General features: G+C 37.6%; 1 protein-coding gene across 5 annotated transcripts in view; it reads left to right on the top strand.

Annotated features, from left to right (window-relative positions):
- The first annotated feature begins 936 nt into the window (after window positions 1-936).
- ADAM23 (ADAM metallopeptidase domain 23) overlaps window positions 937-25,694 on the top strand; it is a 66,069-nt gene continuing 41,311 nt past the window's right edge. For all 5 annotated transcript variants that reach the window (XM_058809199.1, XM_058809202.1, XM_058809200.1 and 2 more), the window contains exons 1-8: window positions 937-1,155; window positions 2,171-2,397; window positions 11,445-11,521; window positions 20,667-20,730; window positions 22,844-22,926; window positions 23,600-23,663; window positions 24,639-24,711; window positions 25,200-25,273. In XM_058809199.1, coding sequence (XP_058665182.1) covers window positions 1,005-1,155; window positions 2,171-2,397; window positions 11,445-11,521; window positions 20,667-20,730; window positions 22,844-22,926; window positions 23,600-23,663; window positions 24,639-24,711; window positions 25,200-25,273 — 813 coding nt within the window. In that variant the 5' untranslated portion in view covers window positions 937-1,004. The remainder of the gene's footprint in view (window positions 1,156-2,170; window positions 2,398-11,444; window positions 11,522-20,666; window positions 20,731-22,843; window positions 22,927-23,599; window positions 23,664-24,638; window positions 24,712-25,199; window positions 25,274-25,694) is intronic.

The following is a 25,694-nucleotide window of genomic DNA, read 5'->3' as shown; positions in this document are numbered from 1 at the left end:
TTCTCACCTCCCCCCCTTCATTGCAGGGGTTAGTTAGCGGCAGTCAGTGAGGATGAGCGGGGCCCAGGGACCGAAGAGAACGCCGGGGGGAGGCAAGGAACAGAGCTGAGAGCCGGAGGCGTTGGGAGGGAGGCGAGGGGGGAGCCCGAAGCTCCGCACAACACGTGGAGCAGGGGCTGCTGGTGCATCCCTCTGCAGTAGCTGGGGACTGCCTGCCCTGAACTGCCTCCGCTTCCAGCGCTGCCCCTGCTCTCAGGAGAACAAAGCTGCCCCTGCTGCCGGTCAGTGCCTCCGGAGACTCCTCCGAACTTTGCTCAGGGCTGATGAGTATTTCAAAGCTATTTCACGCCTGCGTGAAAGTTCTTTAAAACAGTTCCCAAACCCAGCTGTCTGCAGCTGTGCCCACGTCAGGGGAGCGACCCGCTCCCAGCTGCCGCTTCAGCCCGCTCGGCCGCGCCCCGCCGCCCCGGCCCGGAGCGGCTATGCGCGCAGCTGGCGACGCTCACCCCGCCGGCAGGCAGCACCTCACTCTCGGCTGCACAGCGGGCGGCGGCACCCGCGACCGGCGGGGCGCGGGAGTGACGGGGAAGCCGCGGCAGCCGCGTCCGGCCGGTGCCCGCGGGCAGCACATCGGACAGCGGCCGCTGCCCCGCCCGGCCCGGCCCGCCACGAGCGCGCGTGCGCGGGGCCGCGCGGCCGGGGGCGGGCGCGGAAGGTGCGCGCGCGCCGCCGCCCGCCCGCGCTGGCGCTGAGGTGTCGAGGCGGTGCCGGTGTGTCCCTCACGGCAGCGGCAGGAGCCGCACGGGCGGTGCCGCTGCGGGGACCCTCCCGCCCCCGCGCTGAGGTGCCGCTGTGTCCGCGGCGGCGGCGGCAGCGGCAGGAGCCGCACGGGCGGTGCTGCTGCGGGGACCCGCCCGCGCCGCTCCGCCCGCGTCCCCCGGGCACAGCCCGCCGGCCGTGAGGGCTGTGCCGCGCTGCCCCCCCGCCCCGGGGCGCTATGAGCCATGAAGCCGCCCGGCAGCAACTCCCTGCGGCAGCCTGGCTGCGGCGGCCGCCGCCGCCCCGCGCTCCTGCCGCTCCTCGGCCGCCTCGTCTCGCTGCTCCTGCTCCTCCATGGCTCCTGTGTCCCCCGGGCTCGCGCGGCTGCAGCCGCCGGTGGGTATGGCGGGGTGCGGTGCGGGTGCCTGAGGTGTCCCCCGCGATGAACCCCGGCAACATCAATTTCCCTTCAACCATTCCTTCCTCCCTTCCCTCTCCCAGCTTTGTGTACGTGTCTGTGTCGGCGTGTGTAACCCGGGGCTCAGTTAAGGTTTCCTTGCTTGCTTTCACAAAAGAGAGGGACGTGCGGTGCCGGTGCTGCAGTGTGTTGGGTAGGGATGCTGCCCGTGAGGGATGCGACACAAAAAGCTCCGGTGGGCTTTGGATGTGTCACGGTGCGTGTGGACGGCGATCTGCTAATTTGTCTGCTTGGGGTCGGGTTTTCGGGTGTGCTTTGTTGTTTATTTGCGCTTGGTTGCATATAGGTGACATGTGGAATGCTCTGAATGCAGTCTGTTTGTGCATCATGTTATTATTGTTGGTACATTGCCCTTACCTTGTAATATTGTTGTGTTGTTAAATCGCGTTGATTGACTGTGTTGAAATTTTAATGGAGAAAGATACAGGATTTCTTTTCAAAAGCTGCTACTGACGAAGAGGGCTCTTGTCAAAGTTAAAAGAAGTAGAAATCAATTCCCTTTACATAATAGGAAGTTTAGCATTCAGTGCACATGGACTCTGAATTCAGTGTATGTTAGCAACACTGGGAGTATTCTTAGCTTTTTGTAGATTTTTTTTTGTGAAAGAATTTAGCTATGCAAGAGGATGTAGGGGATAACTATATATCCATTAAGTTGAGGATTTTTTCCTCCTGAAGGTTGAGAGGTATTAAAATATTTATAATCTATGCATATGAAAATGTAGATTAATGCAATTAAATAAATAATGTTCTTTCTGAAACCATTTTATATGTAAAAAAATGAATCAAATCTAACTCAGTGAGTAAGCTATCTTTTTGTTTGCTTGAGTAATTAGTAAAATGTTAGAAAACTGCAAGCAAATATGTAGCTTTTTCATGGAAATAAACACATTCTGCCATGGAATTTATGGCTGGCATCTCTTTATTCCCCAGGCCTGCACTGGAATGAAACAGCAAGCGGTATAGAGGAAGTACTGGCAGATGAAGAGAGTACATTTCAACAGAGTAACAGCAGTAACAGTAAAAATAACAGCTACAGCAATGCAATCCAGAAGGAAATCACACTGCCTTCAAGACTAATCTATTACATCAACAGAGACTCTGAGACCCCTTACCATATCCTGGATACCAGGGCAAGGCACCAGCAGAAACATGACAAGGTAGGGTAAAAAGAGGCTCATCTGCAGAATTTTCAAAACAGTGATATGTGATGTGAAACTGTGTTTGTTTTGATCTTTATATATTCAAGACTTAATGGTGGTCCCTACCACATTTTTTAGGAATTAAAGGAGTACATGTAATTAAACAAGAATGTAATTTCCCTTGTGTTAACTTAAAGATAATTATTTTGAATTCCAGAATGGTTCAGAACCTGAACTGTAGATAAAACAAATGAGAATTATGTGAGGTTGACTTGACTAATCAGTATAGATTCTGATGTCTTCACTTTTGGTACACTACCATCAACAAAATGTTTCTTCCAAAATAGCTCTAGACTGCAGAAGTACCTGCATAGGGAGCTTCTTTGGAATCCTGAACTTGCAGCATGAATTACTTAGCTTTGAGTGTGCCATGCACTACCTAATAAATGCAGCGTTCATTTCCTGCCACTGCATGTCCAGTGAAGACCACTGTAAATGTTACCATTTTTTGTCAAACAGTACCTGCATTCCTCATATTTTATGGCAAGATCCAGTATTACATTTTGTATGGATGCACCTAGTAAGTTTTTTGGGGTTTTTTTCCTCCTGAAATTATATAGAGTTGAACGAACTTTGGTTTTGGGAATAACTTTGTAAAGAAATAAACCTGTCTAAACAATATCACTTAGTACCCTATAAATTAATTTCATCCCATTTTTATAAATCTTTATTAAAATTATTTCTTCCTACAGGGTAAAAGGTAAAGTGAAGGTAAAGATGGTTTGAATATAAAGAGGTAGGGAAGAGACAACAAAACAAGTCAGTGTGTATGATATTACTGGAAGACTTAACTATAATGGAGTTCCTACCTATTGAATAGCATTTCTCTTGAAATTTTAGACAGTGAATTTAATACATGTTATATGTCCTTATGCTGATATTGATTATGTGCCATTTCAGATGTGGAGTTAATAAGAAGGCACTGAATAATCTTTGAGAAAAAAAGGTTGAGGTACCTGTATAATTTTTATTTTTTAACAGGAAGAATATGCTTCCTAGCTTATTGAACATGGATACTGGTGTGTGCCTTTGGATGCATCTCAATACATGAATGTGTTATGGTTGGCACAGAAAAGCTTTTTGTTGGAAACTGGAGCTACTTAAGAGAACACTACATTCACAACTAATATTCTTTGAAGTGACTCCACTCTTTTAAATACACTTAAAACACTAAGGTCTTGCTGTTCCCCTCTTGGGAAGAAAGGGATTTAAAAGTGCTTGCAGACTTGCTTTTGGGAATAATGCTTCTTCCACGTTGCTGTATGTTGGTTTGAAATCCATTGGGGACAATGTGCACCAATTCTCTGTGCTTACCCAGCACTGCCCACCAGAACATTGCTGTTCTTCCTCTGCCCTACCTTGTACCTACACATTGGAGTAAATCTCTGCAGAAATCAGTGCTGACAGAACTGGTATTGATTTCCTTGGGCATGCTTGCTGCTGACTGTTGTGTAAAGTGGATCTTCTTTCTACTCACTGTGTCCCTTTTAAGCACAGGGAATGCTAATGCTGCAGTTTTTCCCACAGAAGGGCTCCTCAGTCCTGGGCCTTCATGGAGAGTGCCATTATGTTGACTTCATTCTTCTGGCATGAAATTTCGATTGTTTTATATTTACTGTTTATATTTAATTGAAGAAAAGAGTGGATTATGTTATGGATTATGTCTGGCTGGATTTTTGTATGTCTTGCTTCTGGTCATTGTACCTGATGCCTTCACCCCAACTTGCATCTTGTGCATTTCCTTGGTATTATATTATTTTCTTCTGTTTAAGATTTGCTATGATCTTTTCTGTAGAGCAATAATCAGGGCAGGGGGAAGTCTGGAAGTTGTAAAAAGAAAACCCAAACAACAACCCATAAACAAAACAATGCAATTGATTGTGAAAGATATCCAGGGGTTGGCTTTGACTTGGGGGGGGATTCTTTTCAATACTGGCTTTTATCCTTCCCAAAATTAAAAAATATATATGGTAATAAAGATATATATGAGGTATATAAGATATATATGGTAATATAAACGTATATGTGGTAATATAAAGGTATATAAGATATATATGGTAATAAATCCTACCTGTGGGATTTTGATGTCTCTTATTGGTAATTAAGAGAAGTAGTTAGGTAAACAACTATTAAATAACAAAATATAGTTAGGTAAAGAAAGACATCTGCACATTAGGATTTTTTAATAATGTGAAAAAAGTTAAGACAGCCTTTTATATGTATAGAGTGGAAAATTTTGAGGAAAAAATGTTTTTGTTGTTCTTTTGTTGTTCTTGGGTCTATACATTTTAACCTCTATTTTCTTGTCAACCTTAATATGCCATTTATAGAGATATGATGTGGAAACAGTGCCTAACTATTGATAATATTCAGTAGACTCCTTTCTGTGGAACTTCTGTACAGTGGTCAGAATAATATGGCCTGTGTGTGGGATTAGGCCTGAATGCCTCAGAAATGCTGAGTCACTATAAGGAGAGGGTGAGACTAGAAGAAATGATGTGCATATGGAAAGAAAGAGATTGGAGAAGTTGGGGAAATATAATTATATAAAATTGTTTAAAATATTCTTTAAAAATCATGTCCCAAAAGTAAGGGTCTGCGATGTTCGTTCTTCATGAAATGTTGGTAGAAATTAAACACTGCAAACAGTGTAGCAGAGAACAAAACCCCCATAAATAATAAGTTACTTTCTTAGTACTGATTTTCTGTATCCCCTTTTGGTGAAATGTCATCATATTGAGGAGATGTTTGTCATCAAGACCCTCTTGCATTCCTCCTTCCTGGAAAAAGCTTCTTATCACTGCTGAAAGAAAGAAAGAAATGTTCACCATAGTTTTGACAAAGTGAACTATCTCCAAGGGGGCAGAGTTCTAGTATATACTTTATTTTAGCTTTGTGCTTTTAAAAAAGCAGATTTTAAATAATTGATGCTTGAAAACTCTGAATTCTGTGTACCTGTTTCCTCATAGTCAAATTAAGGCTAGCTGGTTTTGAGTTCTTCTGAAGTTATTTTTAGTGCAAAATGCTCAAAAATGAACATCTATTTATAAAAACACACTGAAGAAGCTCACAGGAATCCATAAAATTGATGAAGAGGTCTGAGTCACCTGTGGTCTTTTTAAGCTTCTGCAGGTGGAGGTAGGATTTTGAAGGAACTGTTAATCTCTTTATTGAACTGGATGACTGCTTTGGTTCATTTTCATAGGCTACATACACAAGATTTTAGGAGCTAGCAGGAAGACTGCACGGGGCACAGCTTGTCACAAAAAGCTAGGAGCAAGTCCTTACAGTGGCCAGCAGAAGGAAAAATCCTGCAATGCAAGGTGTTTGAAGATAATAGGATTGCTGGAGAAACAGAGCCCAGGGCAATCTTAGTAAATTTTCAGTGGAAAATAACTCAAACTGGATTCATATGGAGGCTGACTGTATCTGCTGGAGAGTTTCTGAATCAGAAGTTTTCAGGAGCTGTAAAGAAGCCTTCTCTTCATGCATAATTATAAGCTGTTAATGTGATTTTTGGGAAGGAGAGAGGTGTTAGGAAAGCTGTTTTGCCGATCCTAAAGAGGAAAAAATAAGGAAGGGTACTTTTGGCTATGACGATGTTTCCCCCTTCCCTAAAAACGTTTGATTTGTTTTAAGCTATTTTTCATGGGGTGGAACTCCAGGTGTTTCTGATCAGGTCAGGTGTTTGTCATTTACATAAAGAACATACTCCTGCCAGGTGGATGCAATAATTTTTGCTATGTTGCCTTGCTTTAAAGGTTGAGATACAGTGCTGTCTCAGTCCTCTATGTAATTTCAGCATATGAAACTTGAGCTGGAAAACATCCTTTAGATGAAGGAAAACAACTCTTTTCTATTTAAAAGGAAGCAGTATTGGAAAAAAAGCAGGTTTTTTTTTTTTGTGTGTGTGTTTTTTTGTTGTTGTTGAAGAATCTTTGTGGTATTTCAGCTGGCTTTGTCTTTTCTTTCTTTTTCCCTGATCTTTCTGTGGTGCAGCTTCAGTTTGCACTACTTGTAAATGGAAGATTGTGTGTACTTTTTATTTTTTTCTATTCTATATTGAATTTATATTAATGCAAAAGGCTTATCTTGACTCTGTGTCTTCAGTAGTTACTAACAGGAGGATTGAAATTGGTCTTCCTGCCTTTTGTTTCTCCAAGCAGATTTTCCTTATGCCAACTTCAACTAGATTTAGATCTTTCTGTGTTTCTTAGCTGAAATGCAGGTCATGTTATTTCTACAGCTTCTTAAATCCTTTTTTTTAAATGTATTTCTGGATTCTTTCAGGAGCTTCACACAATAGCCTATGAAAGGTTTAATTTCCTAAGTTTTAGGTGGGACAACACTTGTACTATCTATGCCTTGTTCTGAAATAGAAATAAATGAAGTTTATAGGTTTTCTAGCATTTGTGGGAGGCTGAGTACTGCAGGAAGGTGGCCCAAGAGAGGGATGCACTACTTTGTAGGGCCTTACAAAAAAATCCTCAGGGGGAAGATATGGCTTTGGAGGCCAATGTTACTACAGAAGGGTGTCTAAGTATTGCCATGGTGGCAGAGAAGGGTGAGTTGTGGCCCCTGGGGTTTAGATACACAACAGCAGGATTGCTTCCAGAGGTCTTTTTTCACATTCCCATAACCTTTCTTTCAAAGAACAGTCTTTAAGGCTTGGGGTTCAAGTGCATCAAAGTAACTCCTCTGTTGTTAAAGTCCAGAGAGGAATCATCAACAAAAGAGGTTTTCTTTTGATGATTTTTCTTCTGTATGTTTAAAACATACAGAAATGGTGTATGTTTTAAACATCAGTTTTTACATGCTGCTGGCACATTTATATATTCTGTTTCAATATGAAATGCTTTATTTCCAGGGAGTAGGGGAAGATTGTTTTGGTGGATGTGCCACACAGTGGAATGTAACCAAATGCTAGAAGAGGGAATGGTTTCTCTGTGGGGTCTGAGGATAGGGTAACAAGCTGAAAGCAGGATTATAAACTAATATGTACTAAGTCATGTTGACTTGTGACAAAACGAAGGCTATTATTAGAATGGAGGTCTAGAGCAAAAAACTGTTTTGATGGTGTAAAATCCATCTAAATCTGACTTACATTTCTATTTCCATCCATAACGAGAATGATGAAACCTCTTGCTCAGCTTCTAAACTTGGAGAGGTAGCTTTTGGCCATTATTTTAGTCAGCAGAATTGTATGAAAAAATAGATTTCTAAAAGCAATGAGCTTGTCCTTTGGAGATTGTATCTGCATGAATATAGCAAAAAATTCATAGCTACCATTAGTCAGTTAAATAAGGCTGCTAATTTTGTTTAAAGACTTGTGATGGAACTTAGTATTTTTGAAGGGATAACACATTATTGCATTGGGCATCATTTTACTGTGAAGAAAGTAAAACTAATGTAGTAGTTTATTTTTGGTGATGATGATTGTAAATTTCCAGAAAGTCTGAAAAAAGCGAATTATCGAGAAAGGATGCCCACATATGATAACGAAAACAATGAAAGGATTCAAATTGTGATGTAGATCAGTAGAACTGAGATTCCTGTTACAGCCATTTTTATATTGAAACATACTGTAACCTAATGACTGGTTTGAAAGAAACTGGAATTCTTTATACATACAGATTTTTAGCTTGGAAAAAACCCTGAGAGCTACTACTTTGCAACAGCAGCTATACCACTCTTAGAATGTCCCTAGTATGAAGAATCTCTTATTACAATGACTTTACCAGTAATTTGAGCTCCCAGAGCAGGGGGAAAAAAAGGCTTTTTTTTTTTCCCCCCGTAAAATTTGGGTATGAGGACAGGAAGAATTTGAGAGACTTAGACCTTTCTTCATCCCACATTGCTGTACATCAGCAGTAAGTCTTTGCTGAAGAAAAATTTTGTATAATTTTGGAGCTTTGCCATTGGAATAGGCTATAGCTGTCAAAGCAGGAACCTCTGCAGAGGTTTTTAGATGATAAGCAAACACAGACAAAGGAACTTGGTCTCCTCCTTATGTAAATAAAGAATACTTTTGCAGGTGTGAGCATTTGCATGTGCACAAGCTGTACAAGAGGATGATGTTTAATATTCTTCCTGTGAAAAGATATATATTCTTCAAAATACGTGCTGATCAACATTATATTCTTGTTTGAATTTATATTTCTTTGGCAATGAGAAGAACACTGTATTTCAGATTATACTTCAGGTATTTGTATTACACAGTAGTTGATGAGAGAATACAGTGAAATTATAAGGTGGATAACAGAATTGCAGATACTTTTCTGAAATCTTTCCTCCTATCATTATGGCACATGATGGTTGTAATGCTTAAAACACCTGATTATAATTTGCTTTCTATGCCAACTTATTGCAGGAAAATAATGCTTCAGGATTAGATACTTATTCTCATTACCTTCAGCTGCTTTAGGGCTTTTGGGAGTGGTTATCTATTGTTAAACTGAATTAAGAGAATCTGTATTTGTTGTAGCAGCAGTGTATTGCATTCACCTGAATTCAAAACAGTGCTTTTGCTAAACTGCAGGGATTTAAAATATTTTTGTAACCCATGGTTTCAGCTGAGTTTGGTGAACATGCCCTGCTGCAGGTCATCAAATTAGTGTCAGCTGCTTTGCAGCAATTGCTTTTGTGTACAGGCTGCATCTGCTAGTGAGTCACACTAATAGATAGCAAGTAGTGTTTTTATACACAGAAATGTTTTCAGAAATAGCAATGCTGCTACATGTAATTCTACAAGAGGAAGGGGCTTTATGATATTGCAGACCAAAGAATAAAAATTACTTTTAATAATTTGAAATTGCAGAAAGGTAAAGAATACATGGTTCATGGCTTAGAAGCTTGAAGGGTGATACACAGATATCATTGAACAGTCTTGGTTGGACAACAGGAAAGCTGTAGCAGGTCAGACTAGTCATCCCTCTAGCTGTCACTGAAATCAGCAGCTGATGCCTAGGGAGAGATTTCTCCTGTTCCAGAATTATCTTAATGGAATAGTTCATGCTGTTGTAAATTTTGCAGATATTTAACGTTGAAATGTTGTTTGTGGCATATATATGAGAACACATCTTTTTAGGTAAATGTTACATATGGAGGAGATTCAAAGCAGTAGCTTGTGTATCTCTGAAGTGGAATCCTTATGGCACAAAACTAATTGCAGCCCTTTTCTTGTAACAAATTTTCATGCTTTAAAAAAAAATACATGTGTGTTTTGAAAACATAATAAAGTTTTTGTCATGAACAGGGGCTTGGAAAGCTCCTTGTGATACATTTTCCTTTATGTCATCTGTAAAAAAAAGTGGATTTGGGGTTGAAAGCCTTTCCTACTAGGCATGTATTTAACCTGACATTCCCTTTTTTTTTTTAATGTATATGCCAGCAGAGTCTTTCTGAGCACGCCACCTGTTTGTGCTTATACTTAAACTGTTTTGCTCTGCTGATTCAGAGCAGCTGTAAACTCAGATCTGCCAGGCCAGTGTTAGCAAATTGCTGAACTGGTGAGACAACAATTAAATTTACCAAACAATAGAACAGAGAGAAAGCTTAGTAGTGGTTTGCTTCTATGTGATTTTAGATATCAGCTGGGAATATTATTTTTTAAATTCTTGTTTAGAGTAATTGTATTTTTTAATGAACAAAACCAGGCTTTAGCTAAGATTGTTTAATGGCATTAAAAGGTACTTAAAATATTTGTACATGACTTTTGTTTTTAAAAAAGAAGCTTGACAACAAAGCTCTGTGACCCTATTGAAAGGGAAATTATAATTCTGGCAGCAAAGAATGATAAAGTATTACAGGAAATGTCACAGCTGATTTTAGTCACAATAGCAATTTAAAAAAGTTATATTGAAGAATTTTCTGAAAGATGATTAATAACTTTGCTGAGAAGGAAGATTAAAATCGGTGCTGCTTTGTGTAGTGCAAGAATGGAAGAGAAACATAAAGACCTTCTCCTTTGTGGAGAAATTTCCAAAAGAGAACAGAACTAACCATAAAAGCTAACCTTCATGCTATTTAAGTTGTGCTGTAAACTAGCTAGAACTTGATATATTTTCTGTGACATACCTGAGGGTTAATTGTGGTGTTTAATAAAAAATAGGGGGTTTTTTGTCTTTTAACTAACGGGCTTAGTCATAATATTCCAGCTTTGTGTAATTATTTATACTGTTTCAAATTAGTGTATAAGTGAGCATGATTTTATTAGAATGTTATCAGGAAAGATACTGTGAAATTCAGATGTAATCTCTTCAACCCTGCTAGAACAGCTCTTCACAAAAAGGAATTCTTGGATCATCTCTTATAATTTCCCCATTTTTCTAGAAACAGATAAGCATGTTTTAAATGTCTTTGGCTACAGTTATTACAGTATAGAGAAAAATAAAGAATACAATTTACCTGACAAGAACTAAATATCCTGAAGTTAAACTTAACTCCCTGTGCAAGACAAGCTAATGTTGATCTGTTGTGTGCTGACCAGCATCAGTATTCTTTATACTGATTTAGCTACAGTGCCAAGTACAAAGCCATTAATTGGGAAGGGATTACTTTGAAGGAGTTTTTCATAATATGTAATAGGAACCTTGCCGTGATTTTCATATTTCAAAGTGTGTGTATTACAAATGCTTTAGTTATTTCAGCCTTTTAAAGGGAATGATTGCAATAACTAAATTAAAAGAACAGTATACTACATTGCTTATGTTACACAGCCATCTGGTTATGGCAAAATATAGACATTTGTGTGAAACTTTTTTTTTTCCTTTCCATTTTGTGAGGGATGAGTGTGTATTTCAGAGTACGCTTTTCAGGTACCATTTGCTTCCTTCTAAAAAGGAAATCCTTTTGAATGAGAATTTGATACAAGGGCAAAAGTTTTCATATGCCCATGAGATTCATCAAAATAAGCATGTTTTCCATAACTTTGTTTTTCACAGTCACGTTTGTTTTGTATCTAAAACTCAGTGAATATTTTGAGAACTGTGTGTTTCTGTTTACAGGCTGTACATCTGGCCCAGGCGAGTTTCCAGATTGAGGCCTTTGGCTCTAAATTCATCCTTGACCTCACACTGAATAAGTAAGTGCATGATTTGAGGTTGCTTTCACTCCTGCTCTTATCATCTTGTGGTACAAGGTCAGGGCATGCAACATTCCAAGATCTGTTGAAAAAAGATGCTGTTATCCAAGTTTATTAATACAAAACAGCATTTAACATTTTTATGTAAAACATCAGTAACACTTGCTGACACCCATAAAGTAGATACCCTTAACATTTTATTGTTCATGGTAAAATAAATTGTGATAGATGGAGAAATGCCAGTTCTCGTAGTGTTTGTAAAATGTGGATTTTCTTGTGCTTTTTTTAAAACTAATTGATGAATTATCATGAGATGTTTTAGTTGCTCAAGTCAGTGTGCAGAAATACTGTAAATACTTGTATGAATAGCTGATCTTTAGTGATGTGGAAATCATGTATTGTCACTACAGTCATGAAGTTCCTAATGAGATGGGACTCTTAATGGTGTGGCTGTGCTGAAAGGTGCAGCTCAAGTCTGTTTGCTGTAAGACAGACAATTCTACATAATTCTTTGGTCTAGAAGAGCTGACTTATAATACAGGGCAGTGGTGGTTTAGTTGTGTATATCCCACATGCTTTTATATCACCCCTGAAGGTGTGGAACTATGGTTTTCTAAAAATTGTAATGACCTTTTTATATGGATGTTGAAAGTTTAAGAATAAAGTAGAAGTATAAAATTCATACTAAAAATTGGACAGGTAAAATGTAATGCTCAAAAGTGCATTTGCCCCTTCTATGTCCCTTGAGACTGAGCATGCTTAAAAAAGGAGAAACAAATTTACAGAAACAATTGCATATTGATTTTAAAAAGCATTCTTATGTTCTTGAGGTTCATATGAGGTCTTTTTTTGGTCTTAAACTGTCATATAAGGGAAGTTTTGTTAGGGATAAAGACACAAACTTAGTAAATCTAATAGCTTTTAAAAGCAGCAAGTTACTGCTTTAGAAAATTTGCAGAACTTATATTTGTGTATTTGGCTTCTTGGCTTCTTGGCTGCTAATTATCAGATATTTTGCTGTAAAGGTGAGCTGGAAACATTTTCCTTCATCCATGTATAATTTTGGAGTTAGGTTGCTCTTGCATTTTTTTCTTTCAAAATGTTATGTGAGGTCTTGAGTGTCTGGCAAAAGATGAATTATGGAAATGTCACACAATTGAAGGACAAAAAAAGCTTGAAGATAACTGGATGTTCTCTAGGCTCTGGAAAAATTATAGTGTAATTGCAAGACTGTTGTTTTATGAGGGTTGGACCGGTGCATAGTAATTCCAATGGATAATCATGACATACTAGTGCAGGGAACCAATATTTAGTGCCCTCTAAGCTACAGGGAATTCCTCCTCTTGGTGTGCTTTCACTGCTCCTGTCTGCGCATCAAGCCAGCAGAGAGTGTGAGCACTCATTCCCAAGATGGCAGTGTGTGTGGGGTATGGCTGGGAACACAGACAGTGACAAAGAAAAACCATTGCCTTTACTGGCACCATGTAAACATGCTGACAGCACTTAGGAGAAGAAAACAGGCTCATAAGGTTCTTCCACAGCTGATGAGAATTGAAAGTTTGCTGGTGAAAGGTACTCTAGCCCTCTTCTGATTCAGGGGCAGGGCAGCATTCACTGACACAAACGTTAACACAGGCTTTAGGTTCATTCAGTATTGGTGCCGAGGCTTGAGGTCTCTTACGTGGTCACTGTCTTAGGCCTTAGGCTTTCCAGATACAGATCTCCCTATAGCTGTTGACTGACTCTCCAGTTTCCTTGCAGATCACACCTATGCAGAATAGAGAGCAAGGTCACAAAGGGGGTGTTACAAGTAGGACTTATCATAGGACAGACAGCAGTGATCAGGTGCAGGGCTGTGCCAAGCAAGCTGTCTTGCAGCTTACACTAGTGACTCCTTTTTAGGCCACCTCCTCTCTGTTTTCCATAGGCTATGTCCTGATTCACCTTTCCTACCCTTGGCACATTCCCTGAATGTTCCATAAAAATGATTGCACATATCCACAAGTCTGGGCAGACATCCTGAGTTAAGTTTGTTCCTTCCCAGGAGACAAATTATGTTGTTTACCACTTCTTATCTGTTCTAAATTTCTGGCTGAACCTCTTCAAGACCGTGCTTGAGTGGCTTCTTCCATGGCCTGGTGGTCAGTGGCCTAACAGGGACAATAATGAAGACCAGAACTCTTATCTCCTGTTCATTAGGATTTGGGTTTTGTTGTATTTCCTGTCTGAGTCTCCTGGTGGATGGCTATTATCCAAGTAAAATCACAAGCCCATTGACATTCCCCATATCCTGGCAATGTTACCCCTTCTCCAGTCCTGCTGTTTGTCCTTGCTTATTTTTAACAACAAATGGTGCATAAGTAAGCTACAGATTTTTTCTAATTGTGGCTGCTTTCTCAGCAATCAAAAAATGAAGTGCCTATCACTTCAAAAAGAGAGAGGGAATGAATTTGCTGTGCACCTTAGCTGAAGAAGTTCTGCTCTTGTGATATCAGGAATGTTCTTACTGCCTGTATATAAGGCACAGGGTGTTCGGATGCCTTACTGATATCCCTACTGCTTACCTCTTTATGCATTAGTTTTTCTCCTAGCTTCTTTAGTGGTTTTTGTCTCATAAACATTTGACTCTTTAGCTGGTTCTGCTCCAGAAAATGACTTCAAAAACCTGTGCTAGCTTCTGACTGGACCTAATACTTTAAAACTGTAAGTCCTAAAACTTGTAACACAAATTGTAAATACCCATAGACAATGATTTGAAAAAGACCCATTCCTGTGTTTCAGTTATTTTTATGTGTTCAGCAAAAAGCAGCATTTTGCTGCTGTCTTGGGTTGTAGTTGGCACAGTGCTAGTGTCTAGTCAGAAGCAAAGGCAGAACAATTGGGAATACACTTGTATATTATGAATATGTATTTGCATCAGTTGTCTAAGGTGAGTTAGTGCCACCTACACTGTATGTGTTCTGTGCATTTTAGTTTTGTTCCTGTGTGGTTTTTTTGAATGTTCTACAAGTAATTAAAGCTAAAATTGAGGATGGTTGTTGCATGCAAACAGTTTCTCGTTTTTGGTTTTCTATACCACTGTTGAAAACTTTGTGATTTCCTACCTTCTATGTTGCAGATGCTCTTTTTTCACAGCAAATACTATAACTTGGCAATTAAGTGAAGAAAATTGGATATTCAATTTCATTAATTTGTAATGGGTTAATAATGTTTTTAGTTAATACTCTTAGTATGAAAATGGAAGATTGTAAGGTATTTGTAGTGTGGTGATTGTAATGTGGTGGTGGGGTAACAATCCCACTGGAAAAGTTAGACTTACAATTCCACTAAGATTGTCTGCCCAAACTCAATAAACCTCCTATGCAATGAGTAGCATGTAGCATTGTCATAAAACAGAATTTATATAAAGAACCTTTGTTCACTTATTTCAGTAAGTTCACTTTTGTCCTCAAATGGCAATGTTGGAACATTGTATTTGGGTAATCAATGATCAATGATCTGACCAGTTTCTTATTTTATATTGCTGCATTATTTACCTTGCAAACAAATGTTTGCAAGGTGCTAGAAAATTAGTTTTTAATGATCTCATTTCCAGCAACATGTAAAAAGGCTTTTAACTTGCTGTTTTTCTGCTCAAAGAGTTGAGTTTGTGCAGATAACTTATAAAGCCCTATTTTATGGTAGCAGGCTTTATGTTCTGGTGTAGTACTAAAACACATTAAAGAGTAGCACTACCAAAAGCAGTGAATTAGAAATGTCTACTTGCTGCTTTTTTAGTGAGGAGGGAAGTTGGCTGTATTTTCTGTCAGTTTAGAGCCATGGTCTAGTTCCAGCACAGGGGGCTGAGGCTGTACTGGAACCTTCACCCAGTGGGACTGTGGGGGCTGAGACACACCCAAGAATAGGAAATTAGTTAATTGATATGGACAGAAGCAGAAGGGAAACCCAAAGACAAAAATTTCTCTCCCTTCCTATGGATGACTTGCCTCAAAATTTAGGATTCTTGGGGAAGGGGAGGAAAAAGAAATCACCAAAATCAGTCTGTATTTTTTAGCTTTTCCTTCTTTTCTCTATAGAGGTCCATCTTTCCAGGAGACCGTTTCCGGGAAAATGGATTTCTTTTCCGTGAAGTTATCATAGAAAAAATATTTGGCATCTTTGACATGAACTGAAAAAACACATCCCCACTGCATTTGACCACATGACTTAACAATTTGAGATATTAAAATATGACTGTGGTGGAAAGTTAGTTTCTTTTGTGAAGTGCAGCCAGTGTAAGAGAAAAGTTTATCTAATTGTTTAAACCTTATAATTGGTGTTTATTCTTTGTGGTGTATGTTTCTGTAGGACTGAATTAATTGGAGAATGGTCCCAGAGGAGGTTACAATGTTAGCATAATTTAAAAAACAGGAGGGCAATAACTGAATTATTTGAGAAACTACTTGATTCTTGGGGTTTTTTTATAATTCTTTTTTAAAATAAAATTTAATTCTTTTTAAAATGAAAATGGGAAAGCTAGTCACAGTTTTTCAGAAGGAAACTTTGAGTATTTATGACATTCCTTAAATAAACAATGGAAATTTAATAAATTCACCTAAAAACTGTAAGTTCAACAAAGTTTGTGAATATAATTGAAACTGTTAATATAAACAAGGCTGTAGATGGGCATTGCATTAGATGATCATGCCTTGATTGTTTTAAAACAATACTGCAGCAAGGTCTCTTTGTTTTTTTTTTGTTTTTCCCATCTTTATGTGCTACTAAACTCTATCTGTCAAATGGACAAAAACATCTGATGGGTGTTCTGCTAAATAATTCAACTAAACTAGGTTGCTCAGACACTGGTACTGAACTTGAAACATTTCAGAATAGTTAATAAAGTATTGCCTGGTAGTAGGTTAGTATAAAGGTAATTTAAGAAGTATGCAAGAACGGTAATTCTTGCTGAACTCTGATTTTCTGCAGGCTGTCTGCTAGGTTGCTGGAAGGGAATTTGCTCACTTGTATATGATACCTTTTGGTAATTTCATAGCCTTTTCCAACCCAAATCAATTCTCTTCATCAGGATAGTTAGATGCCAGCTGAGGTAAGCCACTTTTACTCTGCAGCTCTCCTGCTAATGAAAACATCAGCAGTGAAATACATGCCAGGGAAGTGGATGTGAGTTCTTCAGAAAGCATCTGCTGCTTGCTTTAACAGCTGGTCTGTGCCTTCAAATGCAGCAGCTACAGGGAATGGCAGATCCCTTTGCTGCTTATCTTGCATTTCTCAGTGTAGCTCAGATAGAAGAGTCAGGGAGCAAGACAGCTCAATAAGAACAATTATCTGAGATAAACAAGGGCAGGAAGGAACTGTAGAAAAGGACACAGCAGACAAGTTATTTTGTCATGAGTTCATTCAGTATGTTGCAACTTTGTGTGTTCATTGCACAGGATCATACTAATGTGTCACTACCTAAACAGACTTTGTCTGATGTGATCATGACTGACACTCATTTCAGTTAAAGCTTGCACTGTTTCTGGTGCTTGTCATACTGGAAGTAAAATTTGCTGTGCTGGATGCATTTCTGCCCTAAGCAAGATGTGAATGGCTCAAAATGGATCAAAGGTGGCAAAACACAGTCCAGTGTAGATGAGATGCAAATGTATTTCATAAAACTCAGATTTGTCTTTCAGAGGTAAATTTAGGCATTCTGTAAGTGACAATGAAGGAAGAAGAGTTATTTTGTGCTGTGGACACCCCTACTTTATGCATGAGTTTTGTGCCTCATTCCTCAGGCAATTGTTCTTCTACATGAGCTCTTAATCAATGTATTCTAGGCCTTTCTTTTTGATGCCACTTACATAAAGGGCCCCATCACACCTCCTGGTGAAATTACAGTGATCTTCTGTGTATGTCTTTTGTGTAGGAAAAAATGTTTGAAAGTTATTTTGGTTAAGCATTCTATTTTTTTTCCCTTTAATACTTTGTCTTTTGTCAGATTTGTCAGCGTTAATAACAGGTAAAAGTTTCGTAGGGGAAATTTAAAGTAGCAGTTCTATGTATATTTTTACATCTGTTGTTATTCCCAGAGTTTTAGCAAAATGTAGAACAAATTTCCTTACCCTTCCTGTGTTTCTCAATGTTTGCAAGCAAGATGTTCTTTTGGATGTTTTGCTAGTGTAGGCAGATAGTTGAAATGAGACAAAGTGATACAAGGTACCTGACAAAAATCTGGTGCTTGCCAAGGGAGAGGTATACAGTTTAAGGATCAGCTGACTGTTATTTTATAATGCAATGTTCAAAATTCTTGCTGTCCTGAGGGAAATGTTAAGAGAAAAAAGCCCTTGCATGACCTTGGTGGTTGTGTGGCAAGTTTAAAAACATAATAATGACCAGAAACTAGAGATAAACACTCCAGTCCAGCCTTGCATGAGAAACAATTTTGTGAAATCAAAAGTCTTATAAAAGATTTTCCGCTCCACCTTCTAGGTGATGGATACTGTGTTACATTTGCCAAAAGGGTGCTTCACAAATTAAAGTCGAGTTTTGTTCATAGAATGGCATTTGGGAAGTATTTCATAAACAGTGGCCTTAATTTTCTGTGGAGGGCATTTGTTCAGCATGGAGAATTTCACTGATGTGCCTTGTGTCCTGCAGATGCCAAAGGTCCATCTTGGAGCTGGCTGGCACCAGCTCTGTTGGACATGGGGGAAGCTCCCAGCAGCTTCTCAGAGAGCCACTCCCACAGCTCCCCCACTACCAAAACCTTGCCACACAGACCCCATACATGTGGGAAAGGCAGAGATGAGAAAAGTGTGGAAACTGTCTACTGGGAAACTGTCTGCATCCCTGCTTTGTTCTTGTAGTATTTGTGTATATACATACAGGAGTTTTCCATCATAAGTACTCCATGTTAGATATCCTATCATGTGGGACATGGTATTAGGGCAAAACCCAACGGGGAATTCTTTGGCAGTTGGAACTAATGAGAGGCTAAAGAATGGAAAAGGTTGGCAGATGAGGAACCAACTAAGTTACAAAAGAAGCTCAACCAAAATCCAAGAAAAGAATACTAAACTCTGGAAAGGTGCTGCAAAGGGTAGACTAAAGTTTTGAGCAGCTCTTATGTCACACAAAATAAGATAAATCTGAGAGAAATGCTGTAATTAAACTGTAGTTAGTTGGGAGTCAGTACCCAAAGGGGATACCACTTACTGCAAGTCCTACGAGATGCAAAAAGCACTAGCTAGCATAGAAAGAAGTTCTGAGATCAGTCATATAAGAGTCATACTAAAAGAGAGCAAAAAAAGAAGGTGTGAAACTGTGAGCTTGATTTGGCAACAGGTAGATAAGTGCTGATCCAGGAATTTGAAGAAACCAAATGGTCTTCATGAATTAAAGCAGAAATGTCTGTAAAAATTGGAATCTGGTCAGGGCCCTATCATGTTAACACAGTTCCTGTGTTTAATAATTCTCAGTAATTTTTTTAATACTTGTATTCTAATTACAGTTTTCAATTTTCTTGCTTATGTCAGTTACCTGTAGCCTTGTCTGTACCATCCCCTACTGGGAACAGTAGTCTTCATGCTTCATAACAAGTAAGAAAAATACAAAAAGTAAAAGGACATTATCAACACTCTAATTGCTTTATATATGTATGCCTTTTTACAAGTTTCAATCTTGCCATGTTGAAGAAATAAATATTTGCATTGTAGTCAAGTACTTAAACTATTTATACAGTATTTGTATTTTCTGCAGAAAGCTTATAGCTTACTGTGACACAAAGTTAAAATTATTTCATGCAACTGAATTTATTTTTAAATATGCACTTTAAAAAAAATAATTTTAATAATGCCTTCACAGTGATGTTTAAGGGAAATCATTAGACTTCAGTAATTATTCACGGCTGTTAGCCTCGGTTTTGCAGGCCCAGAGTGTGCTGTGTCAGTTTCATGAGGAAGGGCTTCTGAGAGAACCATGGTAACTGACTTCTGCAGGATGCTCTCTAATGAGTGTAATGCCTGATAAATATGGCATGAAGAATTGATTTGAGGAGCCAGGAGTCCCAGAGTTAAAGTGTTATCAGGATTGCTAATAGCCTAATCTGAGTTTGAGATACCCATTATCATAGGTTGTTTTTAGTCATGAATTCCCATCAGAGCTATTTTGCCACACCAGACTTCCATAATGGTGTTTTTTATTTGTAGCAATGATATTTTTGTTTTGATATATGTACCAGTATCAGACCTTTTAATGATTTTTTAAATTCTTTTTTTTAGTTGCAAGTGTACATTAGAGACTTCAAAAATGCTAAGTATTCTGGATCACATTAAGTAAAATGCTTATCTTGCATATTTGGTGGGACAGTCAATGTCTTTAATTGCTTTGCTCTCCCTGGGCATTATGCTGCAACCCTGATTGTAGCAGGGTGAGATGTGAATGGGGCACTGAGGTTATTACAGGACATGTGCAGGCTGGCTAAGCTGAGTTTAAATAAAGCAACAAAACTGTAAATTACACATTATGGAAAATTAGTATGCTTCTGAAATTTTCTTGCCAGAGTTAGAAAGGAAATAAGGATGAGAAAGGTGTCTGAAAATTAAAAGTGAAAGTAAGAAAAAGGGTATTATGGAGTGTGTTTTGGGTTCTGCATTGTGTGTTTTCTTTTAAGGAACATTATTGCTTTTGGAAAAAAACTGAGTATTTGCAGCTTGTGAAAGTGATTATACACTCCTGTCTTCATAAGAATGGTGTATTTACTTGTTCAGCCTTACATACATTCTATTTACTCTTTAAGATAGAATGGAAAAGCTATTTGAAAATTGTCATGAACTGAAATACATATACTGTCAGCAAGGAAAGTTCCAAAGCCAAGGGGTATTTTTTGCATATTTAGAAGGTTGGTAATCTAATTGTAAAGCTAAAATACAGGGGATTAGATTGCAGAAGGAAATTCCCCCTTCTATACCACACTCTCACTTCCAGTGTACCTTCAAACCATTTACCAAATATAAACTGCTTAAATTATTTTTTTTTTAACTAATGTACAAACAAAATAAAAATGCTTTGAAAATGGTAACAAAACCCCTCAAACCTACCCATAGCAATAGAAAGAGTACTCAGATTTTTCTCATCTCATCTTTATTTATCCTTTCTTTGACAGTGATTTGTTATCTTCCAATTATGTGGAGATCCACTATGAAGATGGAAAACCAAAATTTTCAAAGGTATTGTGTTCCTAAATTGTCATTCCGAGGGAACAATGCCAATAAAATGTTAAAAAAAAGAGGGAGAAAAAATGTTTTGCAAGACTTATAAACTTCAGAAGTGTTTTTCCACACATAGAAGGTAACGTGATCTCATAGTGTACGGATATCTCAGTGATCCAAGAGGAATTGTACAAAAAAGAAAAGCTGTGTTTTGGGATGAGGAGTAGGCATTTGTAGGTGTAGTAGTGAAGATGATCCATTACTGCCAGGACAATTACATAATGTAAAATACAGCAGGTGGAGGGGTTGAAGTCACCACCAGATTAGTCTTCATTAACTATTTATGTGTCCTTAGCACAAAGTGCAAGGAGAAAAAATAATGGTAATGTAAGACATTTAAACAAACCTTAAAGTGTTCTGGTGACTTTTGTTTGCAAGGATTGTACAGTCATGAAACAGAAAATGAAAGATTTAACTGAAACCTTAACCTCTGGAGTTATTACAAAATCAGCATATTGCTAGACATCTAATTAATTTTGTTTGTCAGACTGGCTCCCAAATTGAATTCAGTGCCATAGGCTATTGATCCAAAGCCAGATTGAAGTTCTGCAAGGTAGTTCAGCCCTTAGGGAACCAGACCAGTCTTTTTGTTTGTTTGTAGTAACAAAATGAGGACTGGAAGGTTCCTAGGAAGGTTATAAACTACATTTGCAGGCAATTACTTTCTTTGTATTTGGTAGAAATGCCAAAACATTTTTGCAAGCTTATTATGTATGAATGATATCTGTATTTAGAGTAGAGGGAAGCAAGCATTCTGGTTGTGTTCAGTCTTCAGAAAGTCCAGACTGTGTTGTCCAAGTATTAGGTGTCTGGTTTATTATTTTGCCCTTTCTGTAGAGAATCTCAAAATTATAAATGGCTGATTAGGGCAGAATTAAACAACTCCATTGCAGTGTAATTACTGAGATATGCTTTTGTGTTCTTCCATGAAGAGGAAAAGCAGTTTCATGTTACATACAAAGGAAGATGTTCCATTAAGACTCAGTATTGTGCAGAATAGGCCAAAATGCTAAATGATGCAAGAAAACAATTCCCTCTGGCATTTAGACTAGCTCAGGCAATTGTCAGCTGCAGCACTAGCATTGAGCACTGCGGTTGCTGAATCATGAATCTCACTGGAAAATTATATTAGAACTTCAGACTCAGCAAATGGGCTACCTTTGCATGCTGCAGTAACTTGATCCAAACTTCATAGGGGATGTTTTCTGAATTGCTGCATTTGGAAGTGATAATAGACCTCCTGAGGTCATGTTAATGTGTAAAAGGCTTCATTAGAGATAATAAAAAGATCCCAGAACCCCACACAGTTTGTGTAGGAGGTCAAATAAGGACTGTGTTCTGGTCCTTTGCAGTATCTTGTAATACTTTTTATGCCCAGGTAAAAGGTTGTTTTGTTTCCTGATGTGGATCTAGAGAAGTGAGATCTCAATGAAAGGTACTGTATTTTCATGAAAGAGGTAGTTAATGACAAAGATGACTGAAGAACAAACAACAATTTCTTTACTCAGGTGATCATCTTTAAAGAAAAGAAATCAAATTTAGAGGTTAAAAAGCATGTTTTATGTATTCTCAATGATGGAAGAGTAAACACAGAATGATTACTTTCTGTAAAGTACTTTGATTTAATTATATCCAATAACCTGTAAGGAATTTAAATCAGAATCTGAATAACTCATTAATTAAGATGCACAATGGAAGTAATGCTGTCATAGACCAAGAGCATTTACATGTTTTGTACTGTCTTGCATTATAATCATTACATAAAGAATGGTTTTAATATGCATGTTGGAGTTCAGATGATATGACACAAGAATTAAAAGTATTTTTATGATGAATAGTAGGTTTTTCAAGCAATGGCTGAGAGACAACTACACTTCAGGGTTTTTAATAAAAAGTTTTGAGAATACTTTTTAATTTATTGAGCTTACTGCTGATAGATGGTAAAGACAAGTAAATAAACGAGGTTAATGTGTGTTGTTACTGTGAGATTTTTTTGGCATTGGTTTTATGCAACACACATTAAATCAGGATAATTTTGTATGTGTGTTTGTTTGTTTTTAAAAATTATTAGGGGGGAGAGCATTGTTACTACCATGGAAATATCAGAGGTGTGAAGGATTCCAAAGTTGCTCTTTCAACTTGTAATGGACTTCAGTAAGTGCATGTTCTCATTTTTTAAACAAGGCTATAACTAATTATTCTTTAATATTGTCTCTTAATATAGAAGGAACTGAAGCACTACAGGCTCAAAGATTTTTTTAATGTTTTTAAATTTTTCTTATTACCATTGGAATTCGTGTTTTGATGCTGTCTCATGAAACCTTTGAATACAATAAGTGCAGGTAAATATTTCCCCCGATGACTCATTATGGTAAAGGATAAAAAATAATTATATTTCAGCAGTTTGCATGCTCAGTATTCATATATGATTCTATCATAGAAAAATCGATCTTTTTGTTAGATTGTACAAGGAAAAAATGCAAGATATTAGCATTAGTTCCTGCTAAGTTCAGCTCAGCTGTTGATAATATTTTGCATGCTCAGGGTGTGTCGTAGGACTTCCTTTTTCCAAGGTCAAGTCTTTACCCCTTTTGGTATTTTATCATTGCATTGCCACTACATTTACTGTTAGTCCATTAAAAAGTGCCCAATATCTTAATAATCCTCCAGTCTTGGCTTTAGCTACAGGTGGTAGTAATGAACATATATTTAATATTGATCAGTTTTTCAGCCCTATGTTTGATTTTGCCTAATCAAAATTCATATAATGGAGTCAAACTGATTGCCTTGTAATCCTAAATATCACTTCTTTTTCTCCATGTTCTAGTGGCATGTTTGAAGACAGTACTTATTTATACTTGATAGAACCAATGGATCTGACCCACACTGCAGTAAGTTTATTTTTGTCTAATTTATTTGGTTCGGGAGAGTGCTCAAGGAATACCAAATAAAAGTGTTAAAATAAATCAATAAGTTATATGTTTCATGCATTCATATGGAAATTAAAAATATTTTAACACACTTGATTTGAATTTGTTTAAGGTGGCAATTATGTAATTATTATTTACCTACAATTTTTTCTGCTTTTCTTTAATCCTTTGTTTCCTACTTGCTGTTGATCATTTAGATGCTGTGAACAGACAAGTAAAACTGTTTCCCATAGCACATGATTATGGACTGTCAAAAAGTGTTTATCAATTTGCTCTAGTACTTGAAGTAAAGTGTTTATAAATTCATTAAAAGGATCTCTAAAACTCATTTGTACATTCCTCTCTAAATAGCTGCATCGGATTGCTCTTGGCCTGCCATGAGTCCACAAAAAGCATACTTAAATAGATAATTGCATCTGGGTATCTTAAACTTTGTATGTCTTAAGTCAGTGATCATTGTGTAGCTTAAATGATTGTGATCCAGCATATTCAAATATAAGATTATGCTGGATCAGCATATAGGATTGCATTTATGCAAGTATTTTGCTTTTTTTTTTGTATTTTATGTTTTATGTGTACAACCATTTCTAAAACTTCAGCTGTTAATACAGCTGCCAAAGTCTCACAGACAGTAGTAAAACTAGGTATATTTCTGAGTGATTTTTAGTGAAATGATTTTGCAACATTGGGACAGAGAATTCTCAAGGTTTGTATCCTGCTTGGTCTGTGGGATATATTGCAGATGCTGTGCCACGGTTCTCAAGCTTGTCTCGCTCTAGTTTGTTTTTGACAGTATATGTATGGTATGTGACAAATAACTAATGCTGCTGAGCCAACACGTTGTAGTGACTGGAAAATTATAGATACTAAAGAAGTGCCACATTTTTCACTTGATGGTATTAATTAGAAGAAAATTTCATATATTTTTCTTTTTAGGAAAGTAAAAGTAGGCCACATATCATCCAAAGAACTTATGGAACACAAACCTCCAAGCAGTTGCGGGACCTTGGTACATTTTTGCTTATGAGTTTTTAAATATTGGAAATAATTGTATATATAACTTGGAAAAATTGAGTATTAGGCTAGGAGTGTTTATAAAATTGCTGATTATTTAGAAAATCTTGAAAAATAGATATTTACCTGTCTTGTTTCAAAATTATTGCCACGGGTTATAGATTTTTCAAAAGGCAGCTGTAAGACTTTCATCCCCAGACCTGTATTTAGCTTTTCTCTGAAAATCACTGAATTTAATCAGTGATATTAATGTTACTGAGGCAATGAGATAGAAGAAAATGTATATATATTCTAAGCCCAGATTATCATTTCTTCACCTCTCCTTGCATGCTTTAAAATTTCTGAATTACTTGAGTTTTGATATCTTATATCTTTTTAAAAATGAGCTTTTGAATAGCAGGAGTGTTTCTAATTTTTGTGATGTTAATCTGCTTTTGGTTTGGACAGTGTACATAAATACTTCTTAAATTGTAATTTTTACAGAGACTGACTCTAGTTCTGAATGGCCTTTTCTGTCTGAGCTGCAGTGGCTGAGGAGAAGGAGAAGAAAGAGAGCAGTAAGTAGAAGTGTGATCCTGACATAAGACCATTTTATAATATCAAACTCACTAATTTCTATATTTTTTAATGTCAAGAGAATATAGGATTTAGGAAATAAGTATTTTCAGAAGCTTAATATTATCCCATAATACTATTATCAAATGAGAAAACAAGACTTTTCTTCATAAATAGAAAATCTGGAAGAAAAATGATAAACTTTCTAAAGTCACAACATTGTTATGCATCAATTAAATCGAAATTTAGTAGTGGAAATTACTTTAGAATTTTAATTTTTTGTCTACTTGAGAATAAAGAATAATTTTGAATGAACTTTTGCTACTTTATAGATATCTGACTTTATTGCCACTTGGCTCATTAAGTAGCATGATTAAATTAAAAATCCAAATGAGGACACCCAGAACTGGGTTACTGGGAGAA

The sequence above is a fragment of the Ammospiza caudacuta genome, chromosome 8 (assembly GCF_027887145.1).
Source record: "Ammospiza caudacuta isolate bAmmCau1 chromosome 8, bAmmCau1.pri, whole genome shotgun sequence".
NCBI classification, from domain to species: domain Eukaryota; kingdom Metazoa; phylum Chordata; class Aves; order Passeriformes; family Passerellidae; genus Ammospiza; species Ammospiza caudacuta.
Note: the sequence above shows the minus strand (reverse complement) of the source record. Positions and strands in the feature narration are given on the sequence as shown.